This window comes from Catharus ustulatus, chromosome Z, assembly GCF_009819885.2.
Source record: "Catharus ustulatus isolate bCatUst1 chromosome Z, bCatUst1.pri.v2, whole genome shotgun sequence".
Taxonomy (NCBI): domain Eukaryota; kingdom Metazoa; phylum Chordata; class Aves; order Passeriformes; family Turdidae; genus Catharus; species Catharus ustulatus.
Window position 1 is genome coordinate 12,159,308 of NC_046262.2, and position 13,595 is coordinate 12,172,902.

The following is a 13,595-nucleotide window of genomic DNA, read 5'->3' on the forward strand; positions in this document are numbered from 1 at the left end:
CAAACTCTCCAAAAACTGAGTCAATTTTTCTATTCTTAGCCTAACACAAAGCATAGAATATGGGCATAGGCAGAAAAGAAAGGCTTTGTGTATTGTGCAAATCTTGAAAACTGCCTGGAAGGAAAATGCTTGAAGAATTCAAGGCATGGTAAGGCTTCACATTAATCACCTTCCCTGCATTCAAGCTAACACAGGGCCCAATTAACACCCTTAACAAAACAACTGCTATTAAACAAATGCAGCTTGCAGGTCCAGAGTTTGCAAGACATTAATATTTAAGCATTATTTTAAATAGCCTATTGATCAAGATATTGAGTGCCAAAAGTATTGCTAAATGCAATCAGAAAAGTAGGAAAGTTCACTTCTTCCTTTTTGTGGGTTTGTTTTCTAAAATTCTCTCAAAAACCCCTTTAGGGACTTTTAAAAATGACAAGTAAGAAGTTATTAATTCAAATTTCAATTGCCAACAATATTTACTTGAACTATATTTTCTGGGCAGACAGTGACTGTTTCAATTTCACATAACCAAGGCTAAAAGAACATCCTAGATGATTTGTATCTGCAAGAGTATCTGGAGAGCATCAAAAACGATTAATACACTGCATAAAAGAAGTTGACCTAAAATGTTTGAGTAAATTTAAAACAGGTACACATAGTTGCAGCAATTTTTTTTCTAATTCCTTTTCATGTTCATAATATAATCCTTAAAAAATATCTAAAATGGGTCATATAGAGGTTTACATGAGAAGTCCAATTTCACACTTAATTGTTCCGGTAACTTATGTGAAGAAAAGTAATACTCACTTGGGCTGAAAGCAGAACAAACTTCTTAGGTGGCAGCATGTGTTGCTGCACAACAACAGGTGAATCAGTTATGGGAATAATGTCTTTATTTAGTGGTGTGACAATCTTCTGAACTTTAAATTCATCGATAGCAGAAAGAGCCCAGGAATGTCCATCAACACGTGTCGTCATCTGAACAACACAAAGATATTATCCAAAGTTTGGTAGCAGACATGGGTTTTGCACATCCATGATAATATTATACTATGTACCACCTAAAATTACACAGAATAGAATCTGCTCCTCATACATGAAAATCCAAAGAAAATAAGTTCTTGTACTGTCTAACAAAGTTACCACCAAATTTACAGCTATGTATACACTGCTGCTTTTAGGGGAAAGGGAGCAATATATTGATTCTTTTGGGGGACAGGGATTGGGTTTTACCTTTAAATGTGAAACAACTTGCAAAGTAAGGCTGCTACAATATAAACAGCAACCATCTACTAACCACATCAGAATTAAGCATCATAAACATCATTCATTTAAAAGATATCTTTAAAAAATAAAAAAAAGCTGCAACTGAATTACAAAGGTTTACAAGACTTTTGCAGTTGGCAGCAGTACTTCAAACATAACTCAGGAAGAGACACATACTAGTGAAGACATTCCAGAAAACTACGTATGCTAACCAGGAAGAATTTCTCCTCCAGAACAGGCTACAGTTTTGTTTGGGAAACCTAGTTGTTGTCTGTTGCTGTCAGGTGCCTTGGGGAAAAAGAGGTCAGCATTTGGGGTATTTATGTCTAAGTTTTGGTAGGGGAAGAAATCTGAAACAACTATAAAGTTCCTTTGTAAGTTATTAGTTAAAACAGCAGATTAATCAAAAGCTGACTTGGAAGCTTTCAACTTACATAGTCACTCCATTCACTCCAACTCTGCAATTTCTTCAGTAACACTATCTTGGACATGTCACTCCTCTACCTCAGCAGAAGACTTGAAATGGCTTTCAGAGATGAAATAGTTTTCCCTGAACTGACCCATCTACATTTTAAACAACCTTTATCAAATCTACACTGATCAACACCATTAGGAAGTAAGGGCCATGTTTTTCTGTGCTTGTGTACAATATGCAGCATTGCTACAGACAATAGTGTTCTCAAATACATTAATAAGAAGTCAACTCTTACAAGTTAAGGCAATTGATTTTGACATGCAGCTTGCATCATACTAGAAAAGTATGTTTGAACTAGGGATCCCTACTAAGAGAGACTTATTCAGCTTTGTGAGTTTCCAAACTTCTCGTCAAGTTTTCTGTGACCTACTTATTTCTTGCAGACAGTATTATTCAGGCATCTGCTATCATGAAAGAAAACATAATACCTAGATTTCATAAAAATCATATAGAAGTTTGCTTTATACCTGTGTTTCCATCATTGGCTTTTGAAAAGGGAAGGAATCATGATTGACACACCACAGGATGTCATTATCTTCATTTTCTGAAGCCGCCATTAGCAGAACCCCTAGCAAAAATAGCAGTAGTAAGTCCATATTAGAAGCAATTATCATGTATTAAACGCAAACTCGTTAATTCATTCCTAAATTAGCAAAACTCAATCTTAATGTCATTATCATACAATCTGAACAGCAAATAATATCTCCTGGATTTGTACAGCATATGCCACTTCAAAAGGTCACTTTTGACACCATTTGCCATTTAAAAAGTAAAATGTTTATAGAGGTCAAAGTAATAGTGACTGTCACACACAAAAAAATCATCTCATCTCATCTCAGCCATGTTCTACTGCTTACCTTTGCTATAAAGAGCTCTGTGAACCTTTGCAGGCTTCTCTACATTTGAAGAAGCTGAAAACCCAGGTGGCAAACGGACATGGACCAAGGTTAACATGGAAGGACGAGCTGTTGGATGTTTAAATTGTGACGTACTAAAATATAGTCGGACACCTGAACAAAAGATAAAAAAGGTTTCAAACTGTGCAGACACCATTTTTCAGTTTGAGTAGAATGGAATCAGCATTGCTTTTTTACCTGCATGTGTGATTGCTAGCAGTTGACAGTCTATGGATTCAGAATTTTCAATCACTGCTATTTGAATAATAGGCTTAAATACAGAACGATCAATTGTTCTGAAAAATAAATAAATAAAAAACATATATATACTTTTAATCCAAAGAAACAGGTAAATTCTTCCAAGTTATACTGTGAAACTATGGGCCTCAAAGGAAGCCTCATACACTGTAACTGTCACGAACATACCTGGCAATGCTCCCTGCAGCAGAAACAATAGCATTTTGTGAAAGAGAAGTAACCCTGGTCATTCCTTGACCATCTTGCCCCAAATCATAAACCTGCAATTCAATAATAGAGTTTAGTGATTTTTGAATGAATTAACAAAATCAGCCTCATTTATCAAGAAGCAACTCAAGCTGTATTTTTACTTTGTACCATGCTTCCACAGAATTGAGGCTACTGTTTCCTCAGAAAATACGTATTTCAAGTATTCAGCACACACATTGCTACAGAAAGATAAACAGGAGTAAGGGCCTGACATAGCTACAGAAAATCCTCAGGTATTGCGGTTAACTCACAAAGGTACCTGTACATTATTACACATGTTAATAACAGACCAAAGAGTCATAAGAAGTCACATACTTGCAGGACTCCTTTTTCTGAGCGAGTGTACAAGATATTTCGAGAGTTGTCAATGGCGATTTGAACTACAGGATCTGGAGAGGGAGGAAAAAAAACAGGAGAACCAGCAAATCAACACTGGATTTGGGAAAGCAAGTTTAGGACAGAATACCTATAAAATAATGAATTTTAAGTTCACCAAAACTGCATTTTCATACAGGACTGCTGCTGTAAGAGACTTAAAACACCAATTACCTAACACAACTGCTAGCAAACAAACAACAGAAAAAAATCCCAGAGCAAAAAAACTTTGATTTCAAAATAATTTTTCACTAAGCAATGAAAGAGGGTAAGATTATCATTTAAACATTTTCCATGTTCACAGTTACACAACTAAGCACATATTAATTTTGTGCTACAGATCACTAACTTTAGTCAGAAATGTCAATTTTTTCAGGCTTTGCCATCCGTATATCCTGAATTAAATACAATTTGTGTCTGTCTCGATTTGTGTAATTCCTTTATAATAATCAACCACTTCAAGTATCATTGACACTAACTAAGTGCTCTGAGTATGCAAAATATTCATACTACCTTCTTGGTAGTATAATTTTAAAAGGTTACGTTAAATTACTGGCTAATAAGAACTTTAACATCAGTACTCACCATCCTCTGAGAATGTAAACTGCAGCAACGAAGGAATAAGAAAAGACAGTGCACTCTTCGAATGATTAATTTTTCTACAGCGCTGGCTAAACCAGCCTGCTTCAGCCTACAATTTAAAACAAACACAGCATTGAAAGACAAAGCAAAACAAGAACTGAACTAGGAGCGATAATTAAAAGTCATTCAAAGGAAAGTATGAAAACAACTAAATATCTAACCGCAAACTGTTGATTTAACTGAACAAGTATGTATTCAATGGAAAGAAAACAGTGATCATTAAAAGGAAAATTTTGCATTAAAAAATGTGTGCAGATGTTGCAATTTGAATTTTTAAAGTTGACCAAAACTGCACTGCTATTCCCCACATAAACACTACTTCTTCAAAGAAAATGCATCTACCCTAAGCTGTTGTGCAACCAAGACACACAATACAATTATAGAAAAAAAGACACTGCAAATTTGAAATGTTTTAGAACTATTATTGCTGAGGTCCCCCAACAATGAAAACAATGAAAAATGCCTGTGTGTAAAACCCACAGTCACCTGGTATGCTACTTCATATAAGCAGCCATCTTTTCCTGCCAGAAAGATCCTCCCATTATCAGTGGATGTGATTGCCAGTATGTAGGTGTTGTCAGTAGGGAGTGAATACAGAGGATCGGGTAGCAGCTGCATTCCTCCAGACATGCTGTCATTGAGTGATCCAGCACCTTCAGTAAACAAACAAACAAACAAAAATCCTCTTTAGTTTTTAAGCTGTTTTAATAAATATGACAGGTCTGTGACAAGAAACATTCCAGAAAACAGAAAAAAATTACAGCAAATTTCAGAGGTACTGAATACATTCTGGAACAGCTTCTGTCCAGTGTGAATCACAGAGTAACAAATCCATATTATGCAGGTTTCCAAAGAAGGAAATGAAATGTTTTTCATTTCTGTATACTCTCCTCTAAGTCACACCAAGTCCAAAACACAGGTTTCTACTTGCTTTCTCCTTCACATTGACATATTATTAAAAAAATAGTACAGCTCTCTTACTTTCACCAAACAATGTTTTCTCTTAGTATATATGGCATAAAGGCACGTTATCAGGTTCTCAGTTTTTGCAGTCGGAATACAAATGCCAACAAAGTTAATGAACTCTATTCCCTAGTTTTAAGATTCATGCTCCTGTCTTCTCTCCCTCTCCAACATGCTGTTTAATTAACAGGAGCACCTGTTTTGAAAGCTCTTTTTACATTAAACAGGTGAGTAATAAAACTCAATGCTACCCATGGAGTCTACAATCCAGCAAGTGTATACACCCTAAAAATTATCTTCCCTCCTTGTAACATGATTTTAAAATTTAAAAACTACCAAGGCACTTGGCATATGGTTTGGGTTTTTTTTTTTAAATGACTACTAATAAAACTGCCACGTGTAAATAAACATGGGAATTAACACACTGCCATGTGTTAATACACAACCAGGAATAAGGGGAGAAGAGAGAATTACCTGACTGTATATTAGAACAATGAAGCCCTAAAATCACAATATCCACAGGAGTAGCCAGAACAAGTAAGTGTCGTACATGAGGCTGGAAAATACCTAAATAAAAAGAGAAAATTTTAGTTTGCACTCTGCTTCTCTGATCACAATGATGTAAGCAAATAAATCAATTGGAAAGCCCCATAAACTGATTAGACAGAATAGTCATATGCTAAGCCTAATAATCTGTAGAAGTCTAGAATTAGAAAGGCGTATCAGCCAGTAGCTTGACTTCCACTTCATGAAACACAGGCTCTTTAAAATGGCATTTCTCTTACCAAAATGCTTCCTTTAAACTCAACTCACCTGTCAATTCAATTTTGACTTTAATGTTAACTTAGCAGTAGATACTGAAATAACTTAGAGGACTAGAAACCAGAATCACATGGAAATTACCACTTGAATATGTAAATTTATAAACAGCACAAATGCTAAAAGCATGATGTGGCAAAAAATGCACACTTATCAGTGTAAATAATTACTAAACTATAAATTATTTTTGGCTCATAATTAATTCTATAATGTTTCTAAAATCAAAACAAACTAATATATTCTGTATCTACATATATACACAAATCACAGATTTTCACAATCATTGAGGCTGGAAAAGACCCCCAGGACCACTGAATCCAACCATGAGACTGAATAGCACCATGTCAACGAAACCACAGCACCAAGTGCTACATCCATGCACTAAACACATATGCATGTTAATATCTACACATATATAAAACCCAAAAACATGCTTTGGTTTTTATACTATTTTATATTGTATTATGTGCATAAAATAAAAACGCATATATATATATATAAAGACTTAAAAAATACACAGAAGGTTTGTACTGTTCAATTCTAATCTCTGTCATAATATTCCTTACCTGCCTTTGGCTTTACAAGACCCACTGCAAGAATAGTTTCACTGAGGCCATCAAAATAAGCCAGATCTCCTCTGTCAATAAATAAACAAAAAACTGCATTAAATTTGTCATATAGCATCCATGTATATTTAATAATTATTAATACTTCAGTAACACTCTGAAGCCATCTACACTTTTCACTTTCAGTGAAAGCAGGCTTGAAGCTCCTATAGTTTAGTTTCAAACCTGATATCCAACTGCAGTATTTTATATTTTCGGATTTTGTTAATTCAATCTACTCTGAATTACACAATGTAGCATCTGCAATACTGATTAACATCAAGAGAAGGAAATCACATGGGATTTTTTTCCCCCATGAAAATTATCTGATGCAAAAATTCCCAACTTCTTCCCCACTATCTATCACTAATACCATGCAGCGCTGTTTTCTTTGGGTAACATACTTCCTACACTCTGACACAATGTAAATGTACAAACAGTAGCTAATCTGAACTCAGTTATTTTTAGGAAATGCAACAATACGTACAAAGCAATTCTTACTACACAAATGCTTACTATGTGAGCAAATAAAGAAGCAAACATGCAAACTATGAACTTATCAATGCCATTTCAAAACGTAATGAACTTATTTTCAGTTTTATGCATCTATAAAATAAGCAAGGATGGAGAGCTTCAATTACAATACTTCAAAATACTAGTGTCTTGTTACTCACCATTGTGGCAATGACTGGTCACTGCACATGCACCTCAGTACTTACTAAACCTACTTACAAAAGTTAGGCAATTAGAGGAATTTTTATCGACTTTTTCAGCACAAGCAAAGCCTTTGCATAAGAAGAGCAGTAATTTTAGGATATTAGATATGTCTGACCCAAAGCAAATACATTTTCCTTTCTCTCACCTGTAGATGATTTGACAGCAATATTACTAACTCTTACAGATCCCTAAATATTTACTATTCAAAAGCTTTAGTAAAAGAATTAAGATCAGTTGAACTGAACAGCACACCTCTATGCTTTCAGTAAGGAATCTCCCACTTCTGCAGTTGCTTACTTCTGGTACAATAGCAATAGACCAACATCAGGAATGCATCCTCTACATACCCATCTTCATAGTTCCACATAAAGATGTCACTGTCAATGGTCAGCCAAGCTCTGCTGATCTCTGGAAATACTCCCATCATACAATTGCACTGCATATCTGAAGCATTGTTGATGTAAGGATTAAATGCATTTTGGGTAGCAATGGCAAAATGCTCTTCAGAGCATAAATTTTTTTTTTTTTAATCTCTTATATATGGTACTAGACAATCTGCATACTTCAAAATTCTTCATTTAGAAACCAGTTCTACCAACAACTCTATACAAATGCACTTTATTACCACTTAGAGTGTTATTAAGAGAACCTTAACAACGTTGAAGTTTTTTGCTGGGAGTCTTACAAAAAGACAGGGGAAGAAAAATATGGCAAAAGACATTTCTAATATTACTTCTTACACAATCTCAGACATTTGTTTACATAAGGATACGTCCAAACTGCTCCACTAGCTCTGGTGGAAGTGGGACTCGGCGGACTGGGCTGATTTCTGGAAGGTTGGGTATTGACAGCAAACCTGGTCCTTGTAAAGGATAATCCATATCTGACATACCAGACACAGTAGGGCTACCTGCAAGTAAGAACAATAACAAAAATATCAAATGCCTTGATGCTGCAGAGACTTTAAAGTATCACTACTCACAAGACTTCTGTAGCAGCAAAACCACAAACAATAAATCTAAGTCTTAAATGAGGTAAGACCAAACAGATTTGCAAACAAACTCTTATAATAACTCTTTACCCCTTTTTTTCTGTGATACCCTGCAGTGCTTTTTTCATTCTATGGCCAGACATTCACATGAACAAGCCAGAAGCATATTCCTTCATCTAGAAAGGCTATCTGTATTCCCAGTACCATCTTAAAACACCTACATACACCCACTGTTCTATGTGCTGTGTATCCACGATGCTGCCAGAGCAGTTACATTGTGGTCATGCACATCGCTGCACAACAGAACGCAGATACTCTGCATCCAGCCACCTCTGGATATATACTACTAGAATGCCTCTTCAGAGCACACTCTGCCAGCCAGTCGGCACTGAGGGAGAAGGAAATGCTGCCTCCACGTGTTAAGGAGAACAAAAAAAATTTCTGGTGGAAAGAAGTACACCTTATATCATTAGTGTGACAGAAAGCTGCTAACAAAGAAAAGTTAAACAAGCCAAAGAGAGTTTTCCAGGCTGCTTGTAACTTAGGCAAGGTGGTGGGCACATGGCTACCATAAGAGCATTTTGCACGGGACTTCTCAACAGGAAGAATGGAAAATCAGGGCCGTTTTCCTCACCTTTTAGAAGACGTGAGGCACCTGAAGCCCAGCCCTTCTGCAGTACTCATACGGACACCACACGGCCCTCACCCCACCCCACCTCCTCACAGCCGGTCCCAGTCCCCGAGCAGGCCCCGCAGCCCGCACGCGTGTCCGGCGGGGCCGTGCCAGCCGAGGCCGCCCCGCGGCGGGGCCCGTGGCCACAGGGACCCCGAGCGGGCGCTCCTCACTCACCCGGCGCCGGCACCGCCAGCAGCTCCGACAAGTCCGGGTAGCAGCGGTCATCCTGGATCTGCCGGTCAATGATGCGGCCGGCAATCTCCAGCGCCTCCTGCGCAGCGGGCGCGGCCGGGCTTGTGGCGGCTGGCATCGTGACGGAGGCGACAGCGGCGACAGAAGAACAGCGGCGAGACGGCGATGGCGGGGCCGCGCTCTCGCGCCGCTCCACCGCCCGCCCAATCCCGGCAGGCCTCGCGCGCCAGGCCACTTCCGGCGGCGGGAAACGGGGGAGGGGAGGGGAGGGGAGGGGAAGGGAAGGGAAGGGAAGGGAAGGGAAGGGAAGGGAAGGGAAGGGAAGGGAAGGGAAGGGAAGGGAAGGGAAGGGAAGGGAAGGGAAGGGAAGGGAAGGGAAGGGAAGGGAAGGGAAGGGAAGGGAAGGGAAGGGAAGGGAAGGGAAGGGAAGGGAAGGGGCACAGGCAGCGGGCAGCGCCTCCGGGGAGGCGGGGTGATCGCTGCCGCAGAGGATGAGTGAAAGAGCCGACGAAGAGTGGACTTCATCAATGTGCTAAAATATCTAAAGAAGGGTTAGGGGTGCCAAGAGGATGAACCAGGCTCTGCTCAGTGATGTTGACCCAGAGGGGAAGAGGCAATGGGCAGAAGCTAATGCACAGGAAGTTCTACCTGAGCATGAGGAAGAAATTCTTTACTGTGCAGTGACCGAGAGGGGCTGTGGCATCTCCCTGTCTGGAGATATCCCATTTGTTTGGATGATATCCTGTGCCATGTGCTCCGGGGTAGGCCTGCTTAAGCAGGGAGGCTGGGCCAGACGACCCCCAGTGGTGTTTCCAACGCGACCCATCGTGTGATCTGCTCGAACAGGCTGGCTGGGCCCGCGGCATCACCGAGGTGTCCTCGGGGCCTGCTGAGGGACAGGCGTGGTCTCCTCTGCAAAGGCACAGGGTGGCCCCAAGGAGAGCAGTGGGAAGCGGCTCCTGTCCTGTGTGGCCCTGGGCAGCTCCCTGCCCGCCTGCTCGCTCTGCAGGCACAGTAGCTCTGTTGGGCCACAGTGACAGCCCAGTCAAAAACAGGGTCTAGGATCACACATATATCATACATATATTGGATCAGTCAAAGGCTGGACCCATCGATCTCAGAGATCTATTCCAACCTAAACAATTCAGTGTTTTTTTGCTGCCAGCCTGATGTGGTACTGTGGGATGACAGTAGAGCTCAGACTGATGCAGACATGCGGATTTGGAAAGAAAATCCAAGAAAGCTACTGGAGAGGGTTCAGCCAAGGCAGTAGTAATAGTAATAGTAGTAGTAATAATAATACTGTATTATTATCATAAAAAATACATAAAATATATAATATATATATTTTAGACACATAATATATTTAATATATGCAATATATATAGTAATAGAATATATTTAGATTTATTATTATTATTGTAGGTTTAATTAATAATATAAATAAATACTAGAATGATATAATAATAATAATAATATAATACCTATGGATCTGGAATATCTCTCTTACAAGGAAAGACTGTGAGAATGGAGCAGACTGAGAGGGGATTTTATTAAAGCATATAAATATCGCAAAAGCAGGTGCCAAGAGGATGGTGTCACATTCTTTTTAGAGGTGCCCAGTGATTGGATGAGGTGCAATGGCCATAAATTAAAACACAAGAAGTTCCAGCTCAACATGAGGATGAACTTTGCATTGAAGGTGGCAGAGTTCTGGAACAGAATGTCAGGGAAGTTGTGGAGTCTCCCTCTCTGGAGACATTCAAACACCATCTGAGTATGTGGCTATGTAACCTGCTCCAGGTGACCCTGCCTTGGCAAGGGGCTTGGACTGGATGACCTCAAGAGGTCCCTCCCAGCTCTAAAAATCCTGCAATTCTGTAATTTTGTGTGAAGTGATATAAGCCAAAACCAAGCTTACATCAGGCTCCTCCAGCCTGGAGCCGCTCAAGATCTGAATAGGGGTTTGAGTCAAACTTTGCAAATTTTTTTGGTCACTCATCTGTAACTGGCTGGACAGTTATGATTATGCAGGTACATTGTGAATATTGTACACTTGGCTAATCTTTTGTTTTAAGGAAAAGAGAAGACAATCCCAAGGTGAATGAACTCGCTGAACAAAAACAACCAGAAGTGAAGTCAGCAAGACTAAGCAGTAACTGTGGGGAAAGGTAATTTTGTGTCCCATTAATCAGTTACTCAAAAGAGATGTCAGACTCAACTGGAAGAACTCCATCTGCACTAATAACCATGAGAAATGAGATACACAACCACAACCAACGGTTTGAGAACTAGATAACAAAGTTATGTAATTTGTAACTGATCAATTTTGATACCTTTGTTGGTTAAAATGTATGAATAGTGTAAAGCTCTGATTATCAGCCTTTTGTGAGTTAACACCCAGCTCCCTACTCTGCACAAACAGGAATAAAGAAATAGAAGTACAAGAGTAGAAATGCCTCACCTCAGTGTGCTAATTGCAGACTGGGTAACAAGCCCATGTTCAGGACAACGTGGGGACTCAAGGTGCAACAGCAGAGTAAATAACCTTTGCATGGTACTGGTCTGATGTGGCTGCAGTTTTTCCAGAATCTGGGGTGACACATCAATGTGACTATTCCAGGTTTTTAAGTTAATGAGGCTGGGTTTCTGTTAAGCGGTGTGTCTGCTCTGAACAGGACAGGCATTTGCAAAATGTCACAGGAAATTTTGGGACTGGGAGAAAATCGAGAGGGGTTTGGTTTATAAATTATGTTTGCTGCCTAGACTGCACTATCTGCTCCTCAACTGGTCTAGCATCCATTCTGGAAAGCTTCACTTATGGCAGAGGCACACGGCACGAGGAAGGAAGTACATGCTCACCCTCTGCTTTCCAAATGAAGATCATAAAGTTAAACTTCATACCCTGCAGGGTTTACATCAGTATTGAGGTTTAACCCCAGCCAGCAACCAAGCCCCAAGCAGCTGCTTATTCACTACCCTACTCCCCAGGATCAGGGAGATAATTGGAAGGGTAAAAGCTGGAAAACTCATGGGTTGAGATAAAGAGAGTATAATACAGAAAGCAGAAGCCGCACACAAAAGCAAAGCAAAACAAGGAATTAAGTCACCACTTCCCATGGGCAGGGAGGTGTTGGTGATGTCTGGCAGAGCAGGATCCCATCATGCATAATGGTTACTTGGGAAGACAAATGCCATCACTCCAAATGTTTCCCCCTTCTTCTTTCCCCGCAATTTATATACTAAGCATGATAGTCTAGAATATCTTTTTGGCCAGGCTGAGTCACCTTGCCTGGCTGTGTCTCCTCCTAGCCTCCTACACACTCCATTTCCTTGCCAATGTGGCAGCTTGAAAAGCAAAAAAGGCCTTGGATCTGTACAAGCACTGCCCAGCAACAACAGAAATACCTCTATATTATCATCACTGTGTTCAGCCTGTGTATTACCCGCTGTGTAGATACACCAGCTGAAACCAGCAAAACAGCAAATGATGAAATTTTCTATCTTCTCAAGAAGCTAGTGCCTAGTCACCAGTGGGGTTCCCCAGGGTTCAATTTTAGGGACAGTGCTCTTTAATGTTCTTATTAATTATCTGATTGCAGGAACTAAGTCTGATTACACTAAACCAGGAAAAACTGTTTGACTGTCTTCATGGTAGAGGAGCCTAACAGATATTTGGACAGAGAGCTGATCAAACATCTAAAATCTAACAAGTGCCAGATTCTCCATACGGGGCAGGGAAATCATGGTTGCACAGAGAAATTGTGGGATGAGAGGCTGGATTGCAGCTCCTTGAAAAGCAATCTGAGTTTTTGGGTTGCTGGCAATTTGTGTATGAGTCGAGTGTGCCTAAAGTGACAGCTACAAGGGCCAACTATGTTGTTAAGTGCATCAGGCACAGCACTGCTGGCAGCCAAGGGAAGTGACTATCCCATTCTACACTGTGCTGTGGGGCTGCACACCCCATCTAGAGTCCTATGTGCAGTTCTGGGAGCCTCAATTTAAGAAGGACATCGCACCGTTAAGAGTGTGTCAGGAGCAGTGGGGGGCAAAATGATTAAGTGTGTCGAGGCCAAGATTTAAGATGCTGAAGTCTCTTGTCTTGTTCAGCTTGGGGAAGGTGCAGGGGGAGCCTCAGCCTGTGGACACCTTCCTCTCGGGGGAAGTGGTCGGGGACCTGCTGCTCTCCTCTCCCCGGAGACCAGCGGTAGGAGAGGAGGAGAAGGAATGAGGCTCTGCCAGAGGAAATTCAGGTTGGACATCAGGTGGTCCCCTCAGGAAGAGGGCCTCTTTCGCCCTGGAAGAGGCTCCACATTGTCTCGGCGCCAAGCCTGGCAGCGCTCAAAGAGCGTCTGCACAACCCTCGCAGAAACCTGCTTTAGTTTTCTGTGGAGCTGCGAGGAGCACGAATTCCCACTGCACGGCGCCGCCGCGTTCCCCCGCAGGGAAGGAAGCTCGGCTGTCCCCGCCCGGC

The 13,595-nt window shown here is 40.6% G+C and overlaps 1 protein-coding gene across 2 annotated transcripts in view; it reads right to left on the minus strand.

Moving 5' to 3' along the window:
- NUP155 (nucleoporin 155) overlaps positions 1–9,328 on the minus strand; it is a 30,705-nt gene extending 21,377 nt beyond the window's left edge. For both annotated transcript variants that reach the window (XM_033085318.1, XM_033085317.1), the window contains exons 1-13: positions 9,104–9,328; positions 8,035–8,172; positions 7,610–7,706; positions 6,507–6,577; positions 5,596–5,688; positions 4,645–4,811; positions 4,102–4,207; positions 3,457–3,530; positions 3,061–3,152; positions 2,833–2,930; positions 2,596–2,748; positions 2,206–2,306; positions 805–975 (exon numbers count right to left, since the gene is read on the minus strand). In XM_033085318.1, coding sequence (XP_032941209.1) covers positions 805–975; positions 2,206–2,306; positions 2,596–2,748; positions 2,833–2,930; positions 3,061–3,152; positions 3,457–3,530; positions 4,102–4,207; positions 4,645–4,811; positions 5,596–5,688; positions 6,507–6,577; positions 7,610–7,706; positions 8,035–8,172; positions 9,104–9,239 — 1,497 coding nt within the window. In that variant the 5' untranslated portion in view covers positions 9,240–9,328. The remainder of the gene's footprint in view (positions 1–804; positions 976–2,205; positions 2,307–2,595; positions 2,749–2,832; positions 2,931–3,060; positions 3,153–3,456; positions 3,531–4,101; positions 4,208–4,644; positions 4,812–5,595; positions 5,689–6,506; positions 6,578–7,609; positions 7,707–8,034; positions 8,173–9,103) is intronic.
- Positions 9,329–13,595: the final 4,267 nt, after the last annotated feature.